A 20,364-nucleotide genomic window follows, 5' to 3' on the forward strand; every position below is an offset into this window, starting at 1 on the left:
GTTCTTTTTCCTACTGTGTGCACCTTGTCGAATTTCTCCATCAGAATAATCAAATGGAGCACAAAATTCAAAATCAGATGTTCAGTTACTTATTTACAAGTTTGAAACTACATTTTCAGAAGGGCAAAAATCCACTGAGAGGATATAGGTGAATTACCGTAGCCAACTGTGGTAAAACTCTTCCTGGTGTCTTGGATTTTTCTTTGCTGGCTGACTTATCCTGCATGAAAATAAGAGAAAAACTGTTGACTCTTAACATCACATTTGATTCACTCAAGCACTTGTATAGAGGGTCACTACAAAATAAGCACGTTACCCAAAACCTCAAAGACCTACTCTACTGCTTTCACATTTCTCCACGCTGGCCCCTTCGAAGGACTTCCTCTGTAGCAAGGAAAGAAGGGAATGTGGTATCCCATAAGACTGAGAAAGCTTTAAAAAGTGTGCAAAACTTTTTATCCATCACATCTGCTTTGGAGAATTTCTCTGAACCGAGTTAGTGTGCAGGGGTTACCTGGCTCTCCCACCCTTCTCTATCCCTGAAATCACATTTTTGTTCTATTGACAACTATGATGTTCCGCTTCCTGAGGTAACAATGCATTCAGGATAACGTGCCCTCGAGTTGCCCTAAGGAACACTCATACTTTCCAGAGCAAAGTGTTGCTATCTTCTTTGAGTAGAGGATAATGGCCTGGTAGGAATTTCATCTATGTGAGAGGAAGTGTGGTTGAGAAGGATAGAGTTGTGCTTGGGCCACTCATTCATTGCCTCTCAGCATCAGATCTTTACTTTTTACCCTGCTTTGTGATTCCTAAGCAGGACTCCATAAACATTTCTCCAGCTGGCACAGCATTCTAGAGGGTTCTAGAAGGACACTGAAAGAGAAGGGCTTTCCTTCCTGGTCCAGTGCTTTTCCCCGTTGCTCCACAATGTGGCCACCAGCAGTCAGTGTCCTTCCCGGACACTAGTACGTGTCCGGGCATGGGACCTAGGGCACCTTCCCATCCTGTGGTACGTGGCTGACCCTGTGGTAGACACCCTCCAGCGGATTTCACCAGCATCCCTATAGGCAGCCTTCCAGCAAGTTCCTCTTACATCACAAAGGGAGACTTCGTTTCAAACTTTTTAGCACGTAAGCAGGTGGTTTACTCACCTCCCAGCCTGCAGGATCTCTGCAAAGGTCTTTGTCACCCAAGTGGGCCACAGCCACTCCCTCTCCAAGAAGCCTCAGTCTAAGCTTTGGGGAAGGGATGGATCTTCCAAGTTCCTTCCTTGAGTGCTCTCCCTTAGACCTAGAGGGAGTGGCTGCTCCTTATGTCTGCTGTTGCTCAATTCTTTAAAGCTGTTGTCCGAACAGCATTCACTAGCCACCTGCAGCTACCGACAGTTTTAAATGTGGCTCATCTGAAGTGAGACGTGTTTAAGAGTATATTTTTATGTTTAAGTATATATTCCACATATACTAGATGTTGAAGACAGTACAAAACACAAAGAATGTGATTAGAATATATTTGATTACAGTGTGTTTTGCATATTGCTTTAAGAAGTTGACATGAATTATCCCTCATTTCATTCTCTTTAAAACTCTGAGGTGGTATACCACTTTTGTGCATATTGTAGAGATAAGGACTTTTTATAGGATTCTCTGCCTCTACAAGGCACACAGGCCAGTTAATATTAAAAACTATATGCTTTCATCCAGGACAGGAGAGGGAATGGAGCAGAGTATTGACAGAAAGTTTCAAAAAGAAAAATGATGGAAGCCAAGCCTGGAGGCATAGTTGGCTCTCCAGAGAAAAACAGCAATAGCCTCACTGAAGATAGAGGAAACATCACGAACAATGACTTGGAGGCTAATTGAGGACAGCAGGCTTGGGAGAGGACACTGGGGTCGATGGTAAAGGGACCTGATCCAACCAAAGTAGAAAGTATAACCATTCTCTTATTCAATGATGAGTTATTGAACTCCTACCATGTGCTGGGTTCTCTTTGAGGCACTGGATCTACAGTCATTGACAGGTCAAAGCCTAATCCCTCATGCAGCTTATATTCCAGTGGGTACAGACAGCTATTGCTAAAGTATATATACACATATACCCTATACACACACACACATACCCTATATACACTATATATACAGTAACAGGTACTATGGAGAAAAATAAAACAGGGTGAAGAGACAGGTAAAAGATAGAGAAGTGCTAGGTTACATGGAGTGAGGCCACTTTACAGAGGTTGTATTTGAGTAGGAACCCAAATCAGGGGTGAGAGAGAGCTGGAGAGGTGGGTGCTGCTATATTATGGAGCTCAAGTGTTTGGGGCTTGACTGGTGTGGCTGGCAATAGAGAGCCATTTTAGTCTCCTTTGAGGGGGACCTTGAGTCCCGGTTTGCTGGGACAGTCCCTGTGTGTAGCTCTTTCCTAAACATAATGAGTAGAACTTTCATTCTCAATGGCTTCTCAGTTTGGGTGAGAAAATATATTTTCATCTTCTTTATCAGGCAAGGCCATTCAAAGGGTTATTTCATAAATGGTCCTGGCAGCAGTAAACAAGGTATGTGAGGAAGAGACTAGGGTCAGCAGTGAGAAGAGTTTCGTGGCTCTTTAAAATAATCCAGGCAGGTTTGGGGGAAGAGCAAGTTGGCAGAGGAGTAGGAGACCTAAATTTCCTCTGCTCTCAGGAATTCAGCTAGATAGGGATCAAACCATTCTGAACACCTACGAACTCAACAGGAGATTGAAGAAAAGAATAGCAGCAACGCTATGAACAGAAAAGAGACCACGTTCTGGAAGGTCTCTTCAGATTTGTTTAGTGTATATTTTTCTGGGGCCATTGTTACCATGTTAGCATTTTGTTCTCTCATTCATCTATTCTCCTCTGGACAAAATGACAAGATGGAAAAAATCACCTCAAAAAAAAGAACAAGAGGCAGTACCAACTGCCAGGGACCTAATCAATACGGACATTAGTAAGATGTCAGAACTAGAGTTCAGAATGACGATTATAAAGATACTAGCTGGGCTTGAAAAAAGCATGGAACATATTAGAGAAACCTTTTCTGGAGAAATCAAAGAACTAAAATCTAACCAAGTTGAAATCAAAAAGGCTATTAATGAGGTGCAATAAAAAATGGAGGTTCTAACTGCTAGGATAAATGAGGCAGAAGAGAGAATTAGTGATACAGAAGACCAAATGATGGAAAAAAAGAAGCTGAGAAAAAGAGACAAACTACTGGATCACGAGGACAGAATTCGAGAGGTAAGTGATACCATAAGACGAAAGAATATTAGAATAATTGGGATCCCAGAAGAAGAGAGAGAGGGGCAGAAGGTATACTGGAACGAATTATAACAGAGAACTTCCCCAATGTGGGGAAGGAAACAGGCATCAAAATCCAGGAGGTACAGAGAACCCCCCTCAAAATCAATAAAAATAGGCCAACACCCCAACATCTAATACTAAAACTTATGAGTCTTGGAGACAAAGAAAATCCTGAAAGCAGCTCGGGACAAGAGGTCTGTAACCTACAATGGTAGAAACATTAGATTGGCAACAGACCTATCCACAGAGACCTGGCAGGCCAGAAAGGACTGGCATGATATATTCAGAGCACTAAATGAGAAAAATATGTAGCCAAGAATACTATATCCAGCTAGGCTGTCATTGAAAATTGAAGGAGAGATAAAATCTTCCAGGACAAACAGAAACTAAAGGAATTTGCAAACACGAAACCAGCCCTACAAGAAATTTAAAAGGGGTCCTCTAGGCAAAGAGAGAGGCTAAAAGTAACAGACCAGAAAGGAACAGAGACAATACACAGTAACAGTCACCTTACAGGCAATACAATGGCACTAAATTCATATCTTTCAATAGTTACCCTGAATGTAAAATGGGCTAAATGCCCCAATGAAAGGACACAGGATATCAGATTGGATAAAAAAGACAAGACCCATTGATATGCTGTCTGCAAGACACATTTTAGACCCAAAGACACCACCAGATTGAAAGTGAGGAGGTGGAAGACAATTTACCATGCTAATGGACACCAAAGGAAAGCTGGGGTGGCACTCGTTATATCAGACAAATGAGATTTTAAACCAAAGACTATAATAAGAGATAAGGAAGGACACTATATCCTACTTAAAGGGTCTAACCAACAAGAAGATCTAACAATGGTAAATATCTATGCCCCTAACATGGGAGCAGCCAATTATATAAGCCAATTAATAACAAAAGCAAAGAAACATATCAACAACAATACAATAATAGCAGGGACTTTAACACCCCCCCTCACTGAAATGGACAGATCATCTAAGCAAAAGATCAACAAGGAAATAAAGACTTTAAATGACACACTGGACCAAATGGACTTCACAGATCTATTCAGAACATTCCAACCCAAAGCAACAAAATACACATTATTCTCTAGTGCCCATGGAACATTCTCCAGAATAGATCACATGCTGGGTCACAAATCAGGCCTCAACTGGTACCAAAAGATTCGGATCATTCCCTGCATATTTTCAGACCACAATGCTTTGAAATTAGAACTCAATCACAAGAGGAAAGTCAGAAAGAACTCAAATACATGGAAGCTAAAGAGCATCCTACTAAAGAATGAATGGGTCAACCAGGAAATTAAAGAAGAATTAAAAAATTCATGGAAACAAATGAAAATGAAAACACAATTGTTCAAAATCTTTGGGATGCAGCAAAAGCAGTCCTAAGAGGAAAGTATATAGCAATACAAGCCTTTCTCAGGAAACAAGAAAGGTCTCAAATACACAACCTAACCCTACACCTAAAGGAGCTGGAGAAAGAACAGCAAATAAAGCCTAAACCCAGCAGGAGAAGAGAAATAATAAATATCAGAGCAGAAATCAATGAAATAGAAACCAAAAGAACTGTAGAACAGATCAACAAAACTAGGAGCTGGTTCTTTGAAAGAATTAATAAGGTTGATAAACCTCTGGCCAGACTTATCAAAAAGAGAAATGGCCCAAATAAATAAAATCATGAATGAAAGAGGAGAGATCACAACCAACACCAAAGAAATACAAACAATTACAAGAACATATTATGAGCAACTATATGCCAGCAAATTAGATAAGCTGGAAGAAATGGATGCATTCCTAGAGATGTATCAACTACCAAAACTGAACGAGGAGAAATAGAAAACCTGAACAGACCTACAACCACTAAGGAAATTAAAGCAGTAATCAAAAATCTCCGAACAAGAGCCCAGGGCCAGATGGCTTCCCAGGGGAATTCTACCAAACATTTAAAGAAGAATTAATACCTATTCTTCTGAAACTGTTCCAAAAAATAGAGATGGAAGGAAAACTTCCAAATTCGTTTTATGAGGCCACCATTACCCTGATCCCAAAACCAGACAAAGACCTCCTCAAAAAGGAGAATTACAGACCAATATCCTTGATGAACATGGATGCAAAATTTCTCACCAAAATACTATCCAATAGGATCCAACAGTAAAAGGATTATTCACCACGACCAACTGGGATTTATCCCTGGGCTGCAAGGTTGGTTCAATATCCACAAATCAATGATGTGATACAATACATTAATAAAAGAAAGAACAAGAACCATATGATCCTCTCAATAGATGCAGAAAAAGCATTTGACAAAGTACAGCATCCTTCCTTGATTAAAACTCTTCAAAGTGTAGGGATAGAAGGTACATACCTCAGTATCATAAAACCATCTGTCAAAAACCCACAGTGACTATCATTCTCAGTAGGGAAGAACTGAGAGCTTTCCCCCTAAGGTCAGGAACACAGCAGGGATGTCCACTATCACCACTGCTATTCAGCAGAATACTGGAAGTCCTAGCACAGCAATCAGACAACAAAAAGAAATAAAAGGCATCCGAATTGGCAAAGAAGCCAAACTCTCACTCTTTGCAGATGATATGATACTTTATGTGGAAAGCCCAAAAGACTCCACCCCAAAACTGCTAGAACTCATACAGGAATTCAGTAAAGTGGCAGGATATAAAATCAATGCACAGAAATCAGTGGCATTCCTATATACCAACAAGATAGAAGAAATAGAAATTAAGGAGTTGATCCCATTTACAATTGCACCCAAAAACCATAAGATACCTAGGAATAAATCTAACCAAAGAGGCAAAGAATCTATACTTAGAAAACTATAGAATACTCATGAAAGAAATTGAGGAAGACACAAAGAAATGGAAAAACGTTCCATGCTCATGGATTGGAAGATGTCAATGCTACCTAGAGCAATCTATGCATTTAATGCAATCCCTATCAAAATACCATCCTCTTTTTTCAAAGAAATGGAACAAATAATCCTAAAATTTGTATGGAACTAGAAAAGACCCCAAATAGCCAGAGGAATGTTGAAAAAGAAAAGCAAAGCTGGTGGCATCCCAATTCCAGACTTCAAGCTCTATTAAAAAGCTGTAATCAAGACAGTATGGTACTGGCACAAAAACAGACACATAGATCCATGGAACAGAATAGACAGCCCAGAAATGGACCCTCAACTCTATGGTCAACTAATCTTTGACAAAGGGGGAAAGAATGTCCAGTGGAAAAAAGACAGTCTCTTCAACAAATGGTATTGGGAAAATTGGACAGCCACATGCAGAAGAATGAAACTGGACCATTTCCTTACACCACACACAGAAATAGACTCAAAATGGTTAAAAGACCTAAATGTGAGACAGGAGTCCATCAAAATCCTAAAGGAGAACACAGGCAGCAACGCTTCGACCTCAGCCGCAGCAACTTCTTCCTAGAAACATCACCAAAGGCACAGAGAAGCAAGGGCAAAAATGAACTATTGGGACCTCATCAAGATAAAAAGCTTTTGCACAGCAAAAGAAACAGTCAACCAAACCAAAAGACAACTGACAGAATGGGAGAAGATATTTGCAAATGACATATCAGATAAAGGGCTAGTATCCAAAATCTATAAAGAACTTATTAAACTCAACACCCAAAGAACAAATGATCCAATCAAATGAGCAGAAGACATGAACAGACATTTTTCCAAAAAAGACATCCAAATGGCCAACAGGCACATGAAAAAGTGCTCAACATCGCTCGGCATCAGGGAAATCCAAATCAAAACCTCAATGAGATACCACCTCACACCCGTCAGAATGGCTAAAATTAACAAGTCAGGAAACGACAGATGTTGGCAGGGATGTGGAGAAAGGGGAACCCTCCTACACTGTTGGTGGGAATGCAAGCAGGTGCAGCCACTCTGGAAAACAGTATGGAGGCTCCTCAAAAAGTTGAAAATAGAGCTGCCCTATGACCCAGCAATTGCACTACTGGATATTTACCCCACAGATACAAATGTAGGGATCCGAAGGGGTACATGCACCCCCATGTTTATAGCAGCAATGTCCCCAATAGCCAAATTGTGGAAGAACCAAGATGTCCATCGACAGATGAATGGATAAAGAAGATGTGGAATATATATACAATGGAATATTATGCAGTCATCAAAAAGGAATGAAATCTTGCCATTTGCAATGACATGGATGGAACTGGAGAGTGTTATGCAGAGCGAAATAAGTCAATCAGAGAAAGACATGTATCATATGACCTCACTGATATGAGGAATTCTTAATCTCAGGAAACAGTTGCTGGAGTGGTGGGGGGTGGGAGGGATGGGGCGGCTGGGTGATAGACATTGGGGAGGGTATGTGCTATGGTGAGCGCTGTGAATTGTATGAATTGTATAAGACTGTTGAATCACAGATCTGTACCTCTGAAACAATAAATATGTTAAAAAAAAAAGAAGATAGCAGGAGGGGAACAATGAAGGGGGGGAAATCAGAGGGGGAAATGAACCATGAGAGATGGTGGACTCTGAGAAACAAACTGAGGGTTCTAGAGGGGAGGGGGATGGGAGGATGGGTTAGCCTGGTGATGGGTATTAAAGAGGGCACGTTCTGTATGGAACACTGGGTGTTATACACAAACAATGAATCATGGAACGCTACATCCAAAACTAATGATGTAATGCATGGCGATTAACATAGCATAATAAAAAAAAGATGCTATGATTTTATTTTATAAAACATGGTGTGATAATCTTGGCATTACCAATATAAACAGGTTCATAATTAACACATACTTGAAATGTTCAAGAACATTCACCTGCAAAATTTCATTACAGATTTTCAAGCCGAAAGAAGCTTGTATTTCAAATTATTAAGAATCCTCTCTGCATGAAGCAATCCATATTTTATAGTTTATTCTGAGTTTTTAAAAGATGCTTCAAACAAATAATGTTTGCACTGAACCTCCACTTAAACTCAACTTCCAGCAATCACAAGAGTGTAACTCTATGGCATTAAACTCAACGTAATTACTAGATAGTAAATTTTATTGCAGTAAAATCTAACTTTTCCAGCACTTTATCTACTAAAAATGTCCATTAACTGCCGCTTCCACAGAATAATGATAATTTAAAGTCAAAATAATGACAACGGATGCCAAGATCTAAGAAGTCACATCTTAGCGCTGGAAGAGGCATCTCCTCAAAATTCATTAAATCAACTCTTTTCATTTTCAGACTTAGAAATAGGGGCTCAAAAATGTAAGGGACTCGCCAACAGGCACAGACCCATTAGTGACAAAGCTATAACCCAAGTCCTCGTTTCCTGATTCCAATATTGCTTCCACTAGGCCATCTTCACAATTCTTTTATTCAGAACAGTCAAGTATTCTGCGCATACCAGTAATTATAACTTATGATTCCTTTATTAAGCTAGTTATTTTTCCCCAAGATATGTATATCACAGATGCTATCCATCAGAAAAGAATGAAATGGAGCAGAGAATTTAAACCCAGAAATCCAGTAACCTTATTATAAAGCAATAAAGTATGAGACTATACTGGTGAATTACCGTAGACAACTGTGGTAAAAATCTGACTGATGTCTTGGATTTTTCTTTGCTGGCTGATTTGTCCTGTATGAAAAGATACAAAAATTAAAAAAAAAAAAACAACTTCATTTTGTTAATGCTACAATTGATTCACTCACCCAACTTTTACAGTGTCTAATATAAAGCACTATCATCCAAAATATTCTAAAACCTACTCAACAGATGGCATAATGTTTTGTACGAAAGTCATAAGGAATCCACAAAAAATTATTAGAACTAAGGTATACATTCAGCAATGTTGCTTATATAAGACCAACGCACAAAAAAAAATCAGTTATATTTTTAGACACTAGCAATGAACCCAAAACTGAAATTAAGAAATCATTTATAATAGAATCAAAGAGGATAAAATAGGAATAAATTTAAGAAGTGTAAGACTTGCATAATGAAAGCTATAAAACATTACTGAAAAAAATTAAAGGCAACTTTAATAAATGGAAAAACATCCTATGCTCATGGATTATAAGACAAATATTAAGATGCAATACTCCTTACCCCAAAAATTACAGGTTCAACACATTCCCTATCAAAATCTCAAGCTGTATTTTTTAGGTAGAAATTAACAAGTCGATCATAAAATTTACATGGAAATATAAGGATCCAGAAAAAAAAAAAACTGTCTTGAGAAAGAAGTTGGCAGACACATACTTCCATATTTCACAACTTACTACAAAGCTATAATAATGAAGACTGCATAAGGATAAACATATAGATAAAAAATAGAATTAGAAGTTTATTTCTAAACTCATATTTATGGGCAATTGATTTTTGTTAAGAGTAACAAGACAATTCAGTGGAAAACTGGTCCTATCTTCCTCTGGAAATTTATCTGAATCTAAATGGTGTCCAAAGTTTACTCAGCCTTGCCTCCCTTCTCCACGGCTAAAACTTCATCCCCCCCCCTTGAATTCTTTACTTCCTAAGGTTAATATACCCTCAAGTTACTACTATAAAGTACAAATTTTATTTGCAGTAACTCTCTTTGCAATAGATAATAATTCTATTGTAGGAATTTCATCCAAGAAATGCTGTTGAGAGGATACTTTGATTTATAAAACAGATACTATGAGTTGTGCTTTGGTCACATAAATTCATTGCCTCTCAAGCAACCAATCTATGCTTTTTGTCCTCCTTGGTGGTTCTTGAGAAGGACTCAAACATTTCTCCAGGTTCAAAAGGGACACTGTAAGAAAAAGGGACTCTTCTTCCTGGTTCCAGTGCTTTTCCTCATTGCTCTCATGCTGCGGCTGCCAGCAGTGAGCATTCTTGCCCCTGAGCAACTTTCCAGCCTGTGATATGTGGCTGATCCAGGGACAGACCACCTCCAGCAGGTTTCACTGCCATCTCTACTGGTAGCTGTCCAGCCAGTTTCCCTTACATCAAAGGGAGAATTCCCTTCTAACTTTTCAGGATGCAAGTATGTGGTTTTCTCACTTCCCATGTGGGTGCCATCTTCACTGATTTTCACAGTTGAATAGTAGTCTACCATATGAATGTAATGGAATTTATCCATTCCTTTCTCTTGTGAATGGGCATTTAGGTCATTTCCAAGTGGAAATGACCTAAATGCCCATTCACAAGAGAAAGGAATGGATATAATTCTTGCATCTCATGCATACACATATTTTGTTTATGTATTTAACATACATATATTATACATATGTGTATGTACATATCTGGTTTTGTACATTTAATTCCATTGATATATGTTTATCTGTAAACAGATTATATCAAATTACTGTAACTTCACAATAGGTCTTGAAACCTGTAAGGTAATTCTCTCCACCTTACTATTGTTAAAAATTATCAGATACAGAGCTCTGGTTCAAGATGGTGGCATAGGAAGACTCTGAACTCCTCTCCTCCATAGACACACCAAATTTACACCTGTTTATAGAGCATTTCCTCCTGAAGAAGAACTGAGGGCTGACTGAACAGATTCTGCACAACAAAAGATAAAAGAGGCCACAGGGAACGGGCAAGTGAGATGGAGACACGGTAAGGAAGGGAACGTTCACCCTCAACACTACAAACTGCAGTGTGGAATGGGGGAGAGTACTGAGGAACTGAGCAGATTTGTCTGCATTGAGGCACAGAAAAAAAAAAAAAAAAAAAATGGTTTAAAAGGACAACTAGAACATAAAAGATCCAGCCTTGGAAGTCCACCAAATAGCAAGGCTGCTGCTGGAATGCTCTCCACATTCAAGGGTCTGGCAAGGACCATGGTTTACATTCATCTTCCACATGGATAGCCCAGACAGGAGCAGGGTCTGGGCACCGTAGGCAGCCTGCTGCCTCAGTAAGCGCCAGGTCTCCAGCTCACACCAACCCCAGACACCCTGGGGCACAGAAAAAAAAACCCACAGCTTTTAAGAACACCTGGAATATAAAAGAGCCAGATCTAGAACTCTATCCAGCGGCAGGGGAGCTGCTGGAACTCTCTCTGGGTTAGAGGAGATGGGGAGCACCATTGTTTACATTCTCTCTTCACCTTGATAGTGTAGACAGGACCAAGGTCCAGGTGCCATAGTCAGTCTACTATCTCAGTGAGCCCCAAACCCCTAGCCCACACCAGACACAGCTCCAGCCAGCCAATGCCACCAGGCACAAACAGTCCACACAGGGAACAACCATACACAAGATCATTCCTTTAAGTTTAGGAGAAGTAGCTATTCCACCTAATTCAAAGCAACAAACACAGCAGGTCAAGCAAAATGGGGAGACAGATATATATGCTCCCAAAGAATAAGACACCCCCCCCAAAAAACTAAATGAAACCAAGATAATATGCCTGATGAAGAGTTTAAAGTAATGATCATAAAGATGCTCACCAGATTGGAGAGAACAGTGAGAACTTCAACAAAGACACAGAAGATATAAAAAAGAACAAATCAAAATTGAATACAATAACTGAAATGAAAAATATACTAGAGGGAATCAACAGATTAGCAAATGCAGAAGAATGGATCAATGATCTGGAAAACAGGGTGATAGAAAGCACCCAAACTGAACAGCAAAAAGAAAAAAACTTTAAAAATGAGGCTAGGATGAGGGATCTCTTGGACAACATCAAACAAACAAGCATTTGTATTATAGGGGTCCCAGAAGGAGAAGACAGTGAAAGAGGCAGAAAACTTATTTGAAGAAACAATAGCTGAAAATTTTCCTAACCTAGGGAATGAAACCGAAATCCAAGATCAGGAAGCACAGAGAGTTCCAAACAAGATGAATGCAAGGAGGTCCACACCACTGCACATAATTTAAATGTCCAAGGTTAAAGGTAAAGAGAATTTTAAAAGCAACAAGGTTATCAATCAGAATTGGAGAGATAAAGAGTTTCCCCCAGACAAAAGTTAAAGGAGTTCATCACCACTAAACCAGTCTTACAAGAAATGTTAAAGGGACTTCTTTAAGTGGGGAAAAAAAAGAGCCACCAAAAGAAGAAATTTGGGGTGCCTGGGTGGCTCAGTTGGTTAAGCATCTGCCTTCAGCTCAGGTCATGATCCCGGGGTCCTGGGATCGAGCCCTGAGTTGGGCTCCCTGTTCAGCTGGGAGCCTGCTTCTCCCTCTCCCTCTACCCTTCCACCCAGCTTGTGATCTCTCTGTCTCTCTCTCAAGTAAATAAATAAAAATCTTTAAAAAAAAATAGAAGAAACTTGTGAATAAAAAATGTAAAATATGACAACATATACATAGAACATGGAGAAGGGGAGTAAAAAAGTTCTTCTAAAACGTGTTTGAACTTAAATGACCATCAACTTAATATATGACTGCATTATCCCATATATGAACTTCATGGTAACCACAAACCAAAACCTTTAATAAATACACAAAAAATAGAAAGAAACCCAAGCATAACACTACAGAAAGTCCCCAAAGGAAAGAGAGGGAACAGAGAAGAACTACAAAAACATCCATAAAACAATTAACAAAATGGCAATATGTACATACCTATCAATAATTACTTTACATTTAAATGGTCTAAATGTTCCAATCAAAAGACATAGGGTGACAGATGGATAAAAAAAACAAGATTCATCTATGTGCTACCTATAAGAAACTCACCTCATGCCTAAAGACACATACAGACTGAAAGTGAAAGTATGGAAGAAGACATACCATGCAAATAGAAGAAAAAGAAAAAGCTGGGATAGCAATACTTACAATAGACAAAATAGACTTTAAAGCAAAGACTGTAGCAAGAGATAAAGAAGGGCATTACATAATGATAAAGAGGTCAATCCAACAAGAGAATATAACAATTACGAATATTTATGTACCCAACACTGGAGCAACTAAATACATGAAGTATTAACAGACATTGGAGAGAGAAATTGACAGTAATACAATAACAGGAGAGTTTAACATCCCCACTTATATCAATGGATCGATCATCTAGACAAAAAAAAAAAAAAAATCAAGAAACAGCATCTTTGACACACTAGACCAGATGGACTGTATAGATATATACAGAACATTTCATCTAAAAACAGAATACACATTCTTTTCAAGTGCACATGGAACATTCTCCAGGATAGATCACATGTTAGGCCACAAAACAAGTCTCAATAAATTTAGGAAGATTGAAATCACATCAAGATTGGAAAAATTACTATTACTAAAATGTCCATACTCCTCAAAGCAATCTAGAGATTCAATGTAATTCCTATCAAAATACCAGTAGCATTTTTCACAGAACTATACTACTAAAATTTGTGTAGAACCACAAAGGACCATAATAGCCAAAGCAATCTTGAGAAAGAACAAAGCTAAAGGTATCATAATCCCAGGTTTCATGATATACTGTAAAGCTGTCGTAATTAAAACATTGTGATACGGACATAAAAATAGACACACAGATCAATGGAACAGAACAATGGGCCCAGAAATAAACCATGCCTATATGTTAAATTAATCTATAACCTACAACAAAGGAGGCAAGAATACATAATGGGGAAAAGACCACGTCTTCAATAAACGGTGCCGGGTAAACTGAACAGCTACATGCAAAAGAACGAAACTGGACCACTTTCTTACACCATACACAAAAATAAATTCAAAATAGATTAAACACCTAAATATGAGACCTGAAACCATAAAACTTTTAGGAGAAAACAAACAATCTCTTTGGCACTGGTTTCAGCAACAGTTCTCTAGATATGTCTCCAGGCAAGGGAAACAAAAGCAAAAATCAACTCTTAGGACTACACAAATAAAAAGCTTTTGTATAGCAAAGAAAACCATCAACAAAACAAAAAGGGCAGCCTACTAAATGGGAGATCTTTGCAAATGATTTATCAAATTATCAAATAAGGGGTTAATATCCAAAATATATAAAGAACTTCTACAACTCAACACACACACACACAAATCCAATTTAAAAAAAAAGAGGACCTGAATAGACACTTTACCAAAGATGACTTACAGATGACAAATACAAAGTGTTCAACATCCCTAATCATCCTTAATCAAGGAAATTCACCTCAAAACCACAATGAGATATCACCTCATACCTGTCAGAATGGCTAGAATCAAAAATGACAAAAAGTAAGTGTTGGTAAAGATGTGGAGAAAAAGGAACACTCATGCATTGTTGATGGAATGTAAACTGGCACAGCCACTGTAGGAAACAGTATGGAGGTTCCTCAAAAAAATCAAATCTATTACAATCTAGCAATTCTGCTACTGTGTATTTAGCCAAAGAAAATGAAAACACTAATTTAAAAAGACATATGTACCCCTATGTTTATTGCAGCATTATTTATAAGAGCCAAGATTTGGAAGCAACCCAAGTGTCCATCTGTTTATGAGTGGATAAAGATGTAGTATACATAGACACACACACACACGATGGAATATAACTTGGTCATTAAAAAAGGAGACCTTGCCATTTGCAACATCATGGATGGACATAAAGAATATTATGCTAAGTAGAATAAGTTGGACAAATACCACAGATTTCACTTATATATGAAATCTAAAAAAAATGAAAAGCAGAAACAGACCCATAAATACAGAGAATTGATGGTTGCCAGAGGGGAGGAGGAGGGAGTGAGGGGAAAATGGGTGAAGCAGAGCCGGACATACAGGCTTCCAGTTATGTGATAAGGTTGTGAGAATAAAAAGTACGTCATAGGAATGGTATAGTACCATAGCCAGTGGTATGGTAATAGCATTTTATGGTGACAGACGGTAGCTATGCTTGTGGTAAGCGTAGCATATAAACTTGTCGAATTTCTATGTTGTACACCCAAATCTAATATAACACTGTATGTTAACTACACCTCAATAAAAAAATTTATCATAGACAATCTGGACCTTTTTTCTACCAGGTGAATTTTAGAATCCATGTTGTATAAAACTTTCAGGGATTTTGATAAAAATACATTGAATTTCTAAAATAACTTGGAGGAAACTGACAATTATGATATTGACTCTTTTTCATGAATATTCATTCAGATTCCAAGAGTGTATCCTTCAAAAACATTTCATAATATTCTTCCTAAGGGTCTTATACATCTTTGTTAGATTTATTCTTAGGTATAAAGATTTTGAATGAGAAAACGAATTATGGCATCTGAACAACAGACTTAAACATTTTATCCCAACTGCTTTGTCAATATGGAAAGGTCTCTGAAAGCAGCATCTACTTATAATTGCTGTGATGGTTAGGCTTTGTTTGCGTTTTTTTCTTGCTCTGTTCCTGGAAGGCTAAATTCTCTATACAGGTGGGCTTCGGCTGGGACACCCAGCCCTCTGGCTTCTGGTGGGTTAATATCCAAGCAATGAGAGGCACTGGTAGGAGACTAGAGGGCAGGAGGGGAGAGAGTTTTGGATAGTTCTTTCCTAGTACTCCCTGTTTCCCATAGTTCTGCTAGTATCTGAATTCTTCTAGAGCTCAGCTCCGGTCAGGAAGATACCATTCCAAACCCCCCACCTCTCACCAGGTTTTGGTAATGTAGTGACCTGTCAGGTCTAGGAATGGTAATTGCTGTGGGAAACAAAGGCAGAAGAAAAGTTATTAAATTGCCTTACTACCTATAGCCCCTTGACAAGTCCTTGAAAAAGGCAGAGTGACATTCCTCTAAGGACTCAACTGCCTCCACGTTGATACTCTGCTAAGGGCAAAAGGCAATCTTAGCCCAACCCCCAGGATCCTGTAAATCTACTTTAACATATAAAAATTCCTTTGGAAACTTCATCTCCTCACGCCCCCCCCCCCCCACACAAGATACATATTGGCAATCATTCCCAAGTATATGACCCACCGGTATACATCTGAAGGGTCTCATTACTGCGTTTTTACAGTAACAAATGACCTTTCCTAACAATAACTAGTCCCCTCAGGATCCTGGAAACCTTGTTTCCAAAACTCCTTAGGGATTTATGCTATCCCTAACCCCTCCCACCTTGAAAGTACATAATGGGCCACTCCTCCCTACCCTGGTGCAGCTCTTACTGCCCACAGGTCCTGTCCCCGGGCTTTAATAAAATCACCTTTTTGCACCAAAGACGTCTCAAGAATTCTTTCTTGGCCATCGGCTTCCAACCCTAAATTCTTTCCTAGGTCAGTAATGACTTCCTTTTGCTATTAATCCTTAAGTGCCTCATCTTTGTTGGCTCTTTCCGTTAACCTGACCCACACCACTGCAAATGGTCTAAGTTGTCTTCAATTAAATCCCTTTGAGAGTGTCATCTGTTTTCTGTTGGGATCTTGATTAATATAACTTTACATTATTAAAATTAAAATTGTTAAGGAGTCTTCTTGACGCACTCTGTCTTTGCATTTAGTTTTTATTTGGCTCATTTTCAACTACTTGTCTATTGGAAGGGACATTGTAAAACTGGTAATAATCTAAGCTTAACCATTCTGATAAGACCAGAATCTGTAAATGTGTCTGGTTAAATCAGCCGTTTTATGAACTTGTCTGGTTAAAACAATAACCTCTCCAAATTTAAGAGGGTTGATTTAACATAGTGGTCATATATTTGCATTATGGTTGTTAAAGTCATCACCAAGAAGGTGTGGGCTTCAGATTGAACTGTTTTTTACTCTGACCTCCTTTTTAAACAAGGGCATCAAGAAGATATTTAGGAAAATTGAATGAGCATCATATAAATGCAAAATCACAGTTGATTTAACACTTAGAAAAAGCACTAAGGTAGAGATGTGCTGACAGCTTTTTCCTCCTCACCTGCCCACAGTACGTGGTGGATTTGTTGGGCACTTCATGGTCTTTGCCTATTTTTCATCTTTAAACACCTGCAAGTTCTTCGATGAAGCTCAAATGCCTTACTTTGTTTTAATTTTAAAAATGAAATGAGCAGTTGCAAGAGATTTATCTTTGTTTTAAATACCTAACTTAAGAACTCAGACTGCTATTCCTGAAAAATGCCATGTCACTCTCCAACTTCCACTAATGAGATGAATATGTTAAAATCTCCTTCAGCAAATATGATTTACCACCTGCTCACTTTTTCAAACTAAACGAATACATAAGTAAATGTCACATAAGAATGGCATTTCCAAAAGTTTAATCCATTCCATTTGTTTTAGGTTAAAATATAAAAGCTTTCATCCTTTCAAAAGGAAAACGACACTTGAAATTAGCATAAATGAGAGTACCAAGTTTTAAAAATTACCGATCAACCAAAGCAGTGAGAGAGGGACCTCTGCTGTTTAAAAATGGTGTTTAAACCATTGAAATAATCCTAGATGGGCTCATGCGACATTCTTTCAAGGTCCCAATAATGCCTCTTCAATAATATAGGTCTCTTTTTCGAACAGTGGGGAAGGGATGAGGGGTGTCATTTCCAAACATCATTTTTTTTTTTAAGATAAAGCAAAACTTAAAACCTAACTGCCAATAGGTTTTTTAGCAGATGCTTTTTAGTCGTAAATTGGTCAACTGGGGGTTTTGGAAAATAATAGCAATTCAGAAATACCATTGCAAGTATGGTAAACAGGTGTTTTAAATTTCAAGAACCCAGGCTGCGGCTCAGACCAGGCCAAAGACTGATAAGAGCATCAAGCAAATAAGTTGCTTAATGCATATTGATGGTGATAACAAATGTTTTTAGAAGGACTTTGATTATAGTATCACATAAAAAACAATCACTAGTACAGTCCACTAATTTAACTGCTCAGTTTTTTGGTTACCGATATCATTTTTTGGTTGGTTTTTGTTTGTTCATTTGTTCTTTTACCACTAATTAATTATATGGTAAACGAATCAGTGTTTCTTAGTTCAATTTATTACACATTTCAATAAAATGTTAAAACTAGGGTTTCTTGATCATTTAGGCATTATTTGATTAAGGAATTAAGATTGACATTTTGTTAATCTTCGACCCAAGGGATAGAATAAATTATCTTTTATCATCTCCTCAATAAACACTCCAAAAAAATGTATTGAAAAGGAAAGAATTATAGTTTAGTGTTAAAACAAAGAAGCTAAGCAAAATATGCAGGCTTAAAAGCAACTGTTCTCCTTTCAGTACCAGGATGCTTAAGGGGCCTTTTCCATATTCATCAATAGAGTTAGAGTTGTTTTCTCACTAGCCAGAATCATGCCCATGCTGAATGCCTTCCCACTCTGTTCTGGATTAAAATGTTTGGCCACTGTTCTGCATTTCTTTTGTTTATAATTGCCCTTAAGTTCAATGAAGAAAGTTCTGAAAAGTAGGTATTACAACATGCATCCTTTATTACCTGTCATGGGGATATTTTCTTTAAAAATTCCATTTGCCACTTACCAAACCCTTTTGCATATGGTGTTATCTTATTTGAACTTCACAACCCTAAGAAAGGAGATGTTCTGATTCCCCGCCCCCTTGCATAGAAGGGAGAGAAGGCTTACGAAGATAAAGTGATGTGCCCGAAGTCTCACAGCTAGGAAAGGGCTTGAATCCCATCTCTAGAGAGCCTAAACCCACTGCAACCCCCCACCGAGCTTCCGTCCACCCAAACACACCCACCATTAGCACACTGGGGACACTCGGGCTGTAATTCTAACTGCTAGCGCACTGCTCGCTCGGCTGAAATGGTTGGTTGTTATGACAACATCAAGGACGAACGGTTGAGAAGAAAACATTTTTAAAAGTTTTCACAGAAAGCGCTCAGTATCTCAGATGTAACCGGGGTGAAGGAAGCTGTGCCCCCACAGGATCACAACTGGGGCGTCTGGAGGACCAGGCTTCAATCACTTCTGTTATTGGAAGGAAGTCTGGTGCGGGGCCAGCCTGGTCACCCTCTCACCTGCTCGCTGCTCATGGCTGTGAGCACTCGCTCGAGTCACCTGGCGGTTCCTTGATCACTCCAGTGCGGCGCCCCTCAGACAAGAGAAGTGGCGTCCAGGGAGCCCACCTGCAGCCTCTGCTCCCACAGCGCCCGGGCGGTCTAGCGTCCCGGTTGCTTAGCAGCAGGCCGGCGCAGGCTCCATTTCCGGTCATCTGCCCCTCTCGGGATGGCACCCGGCGTACCTGCCGGAAGCGCTTTTCAGGGCACTCGGTGGCGCCTCTGAGCCAGTGTGGTGGGCCCCGCAGGGCTCACAGGGAACAGCTGAAGGCAGAGGGTGCTTCTTCTGCCCTAAGGAGTGCATACCCTTTGATTACTGATCGTAATTTCTGTACTCTCCGAACTTAACTGGGTGTTCCAGACCCCCGCCATAACTCCTTATTCGACTTTCTGTATCTAAAAGGTCTCAGAAAACTAGTGGAATAAAACGCTTTTCTGTAGAAAGCAAAATCATCTGCTAACAACTAGAAGGAAGCTTCCAAATCTCGGCTATTGTAAATAATGCTGTAATAAACATAGGGGTGTATATATCTTTTTGAATTAGTGTTTTGGTTTTCCTTGGTAAGTAGTGGGAATACTGGATCTTATGGTATTTCTATTTTTAAATTTTAGGAACCTCCCTACCGTTTTCTACAGTGGCTGCAGCAGTTTGCACTCCCAGTAACAGTGCAGAGGTTTCCTTTTTCTCCTCATCCTCACCAACACTTGTTCTTATAGGTCTTCTAGTCTTTGACAGGTGTGAGGCGATATCTCATTATGGTTTTGATTCACATTTCCCTGATGATTAGGGATGTTGAGCAGTTTTTCATGTGTCTGTTGACCATCTGTATGTCTTCTTTGTAAAATGTTCTAGTCCTCGGTCCACTTTTTAAAATAAAAAAATTTTGGGGTGTTGAATATAGTTTCTTTATATATCTAGATATTAAGCTTTATATATCATTTGCAAGTATCTTCTCCCATTGAGTAGGTTGCCTTTTCCAGGTTGATGGTTTCCTTTGCTGCACATAAACTTTTTATTTTGGTGTAGTCCCAAGAGTTGATTTTTGTTTGTAGCTCTCTTGCTGAAGATTTACCTAGAAAAATGTTGCTATGGCTGATGAGATTATGGTCTAGGTT

The 20,364-nt window shown here is 38.9% G+C and overlaps 1 protein-coding gene across 3 annotated transcripts in view; it reads right to left on the reverse strand.

The window, feature by feature from the left end:
- DNAH7 (dynein axonemal heavy chain 7) overlaps positions 1 to 19,338 on the reverse strand; it is a 279,675-nt gene extending 260,337 nt beyond the window's left edge. For all 3 annotated transcript variants that reach the window (XM_027588500.2, XM_027588499.2, XM_027588498.2), the window contains exons 1-3: positions 19,210 to 19,338; positions 8,913 to 8,975; positions 158 to 220 (exon numbers count right to left, since the gene is read on the reverse strand). In XM_027588500.2, the coding sequence (XP_027444301.2) occupies positions 158 to 220; positions 8,913 to 8,975; positions 19,210 to 19,224 (141 nt within the window). In that variant the 5' untranslated portion in view covers positions 19,225 to 19,338. The remainder of the gene's footprint in view (positions 1 to 157; positions 221 to 8,912; positions 8,976 to 19,209) is intronic.
- Between the last annotated feature and the right edge of the window lie 1,026 nt (positions 19,339 to 20,364).

Source organism: Zalophus californianus, chromosome 3 (assembly GCF_009762305.2).
Source record: "Zalophus californianus isolate mZalCal1 chromosome 3, mZalCal1.pri.v2, whole genome shotgun sequence".
Classification (NCBI taxonomy): Eukaryota; Metazoa; Chordata; class Mammalia; order Carnivora; family Otariidae; genus Zalophus; species Zalophus californianus.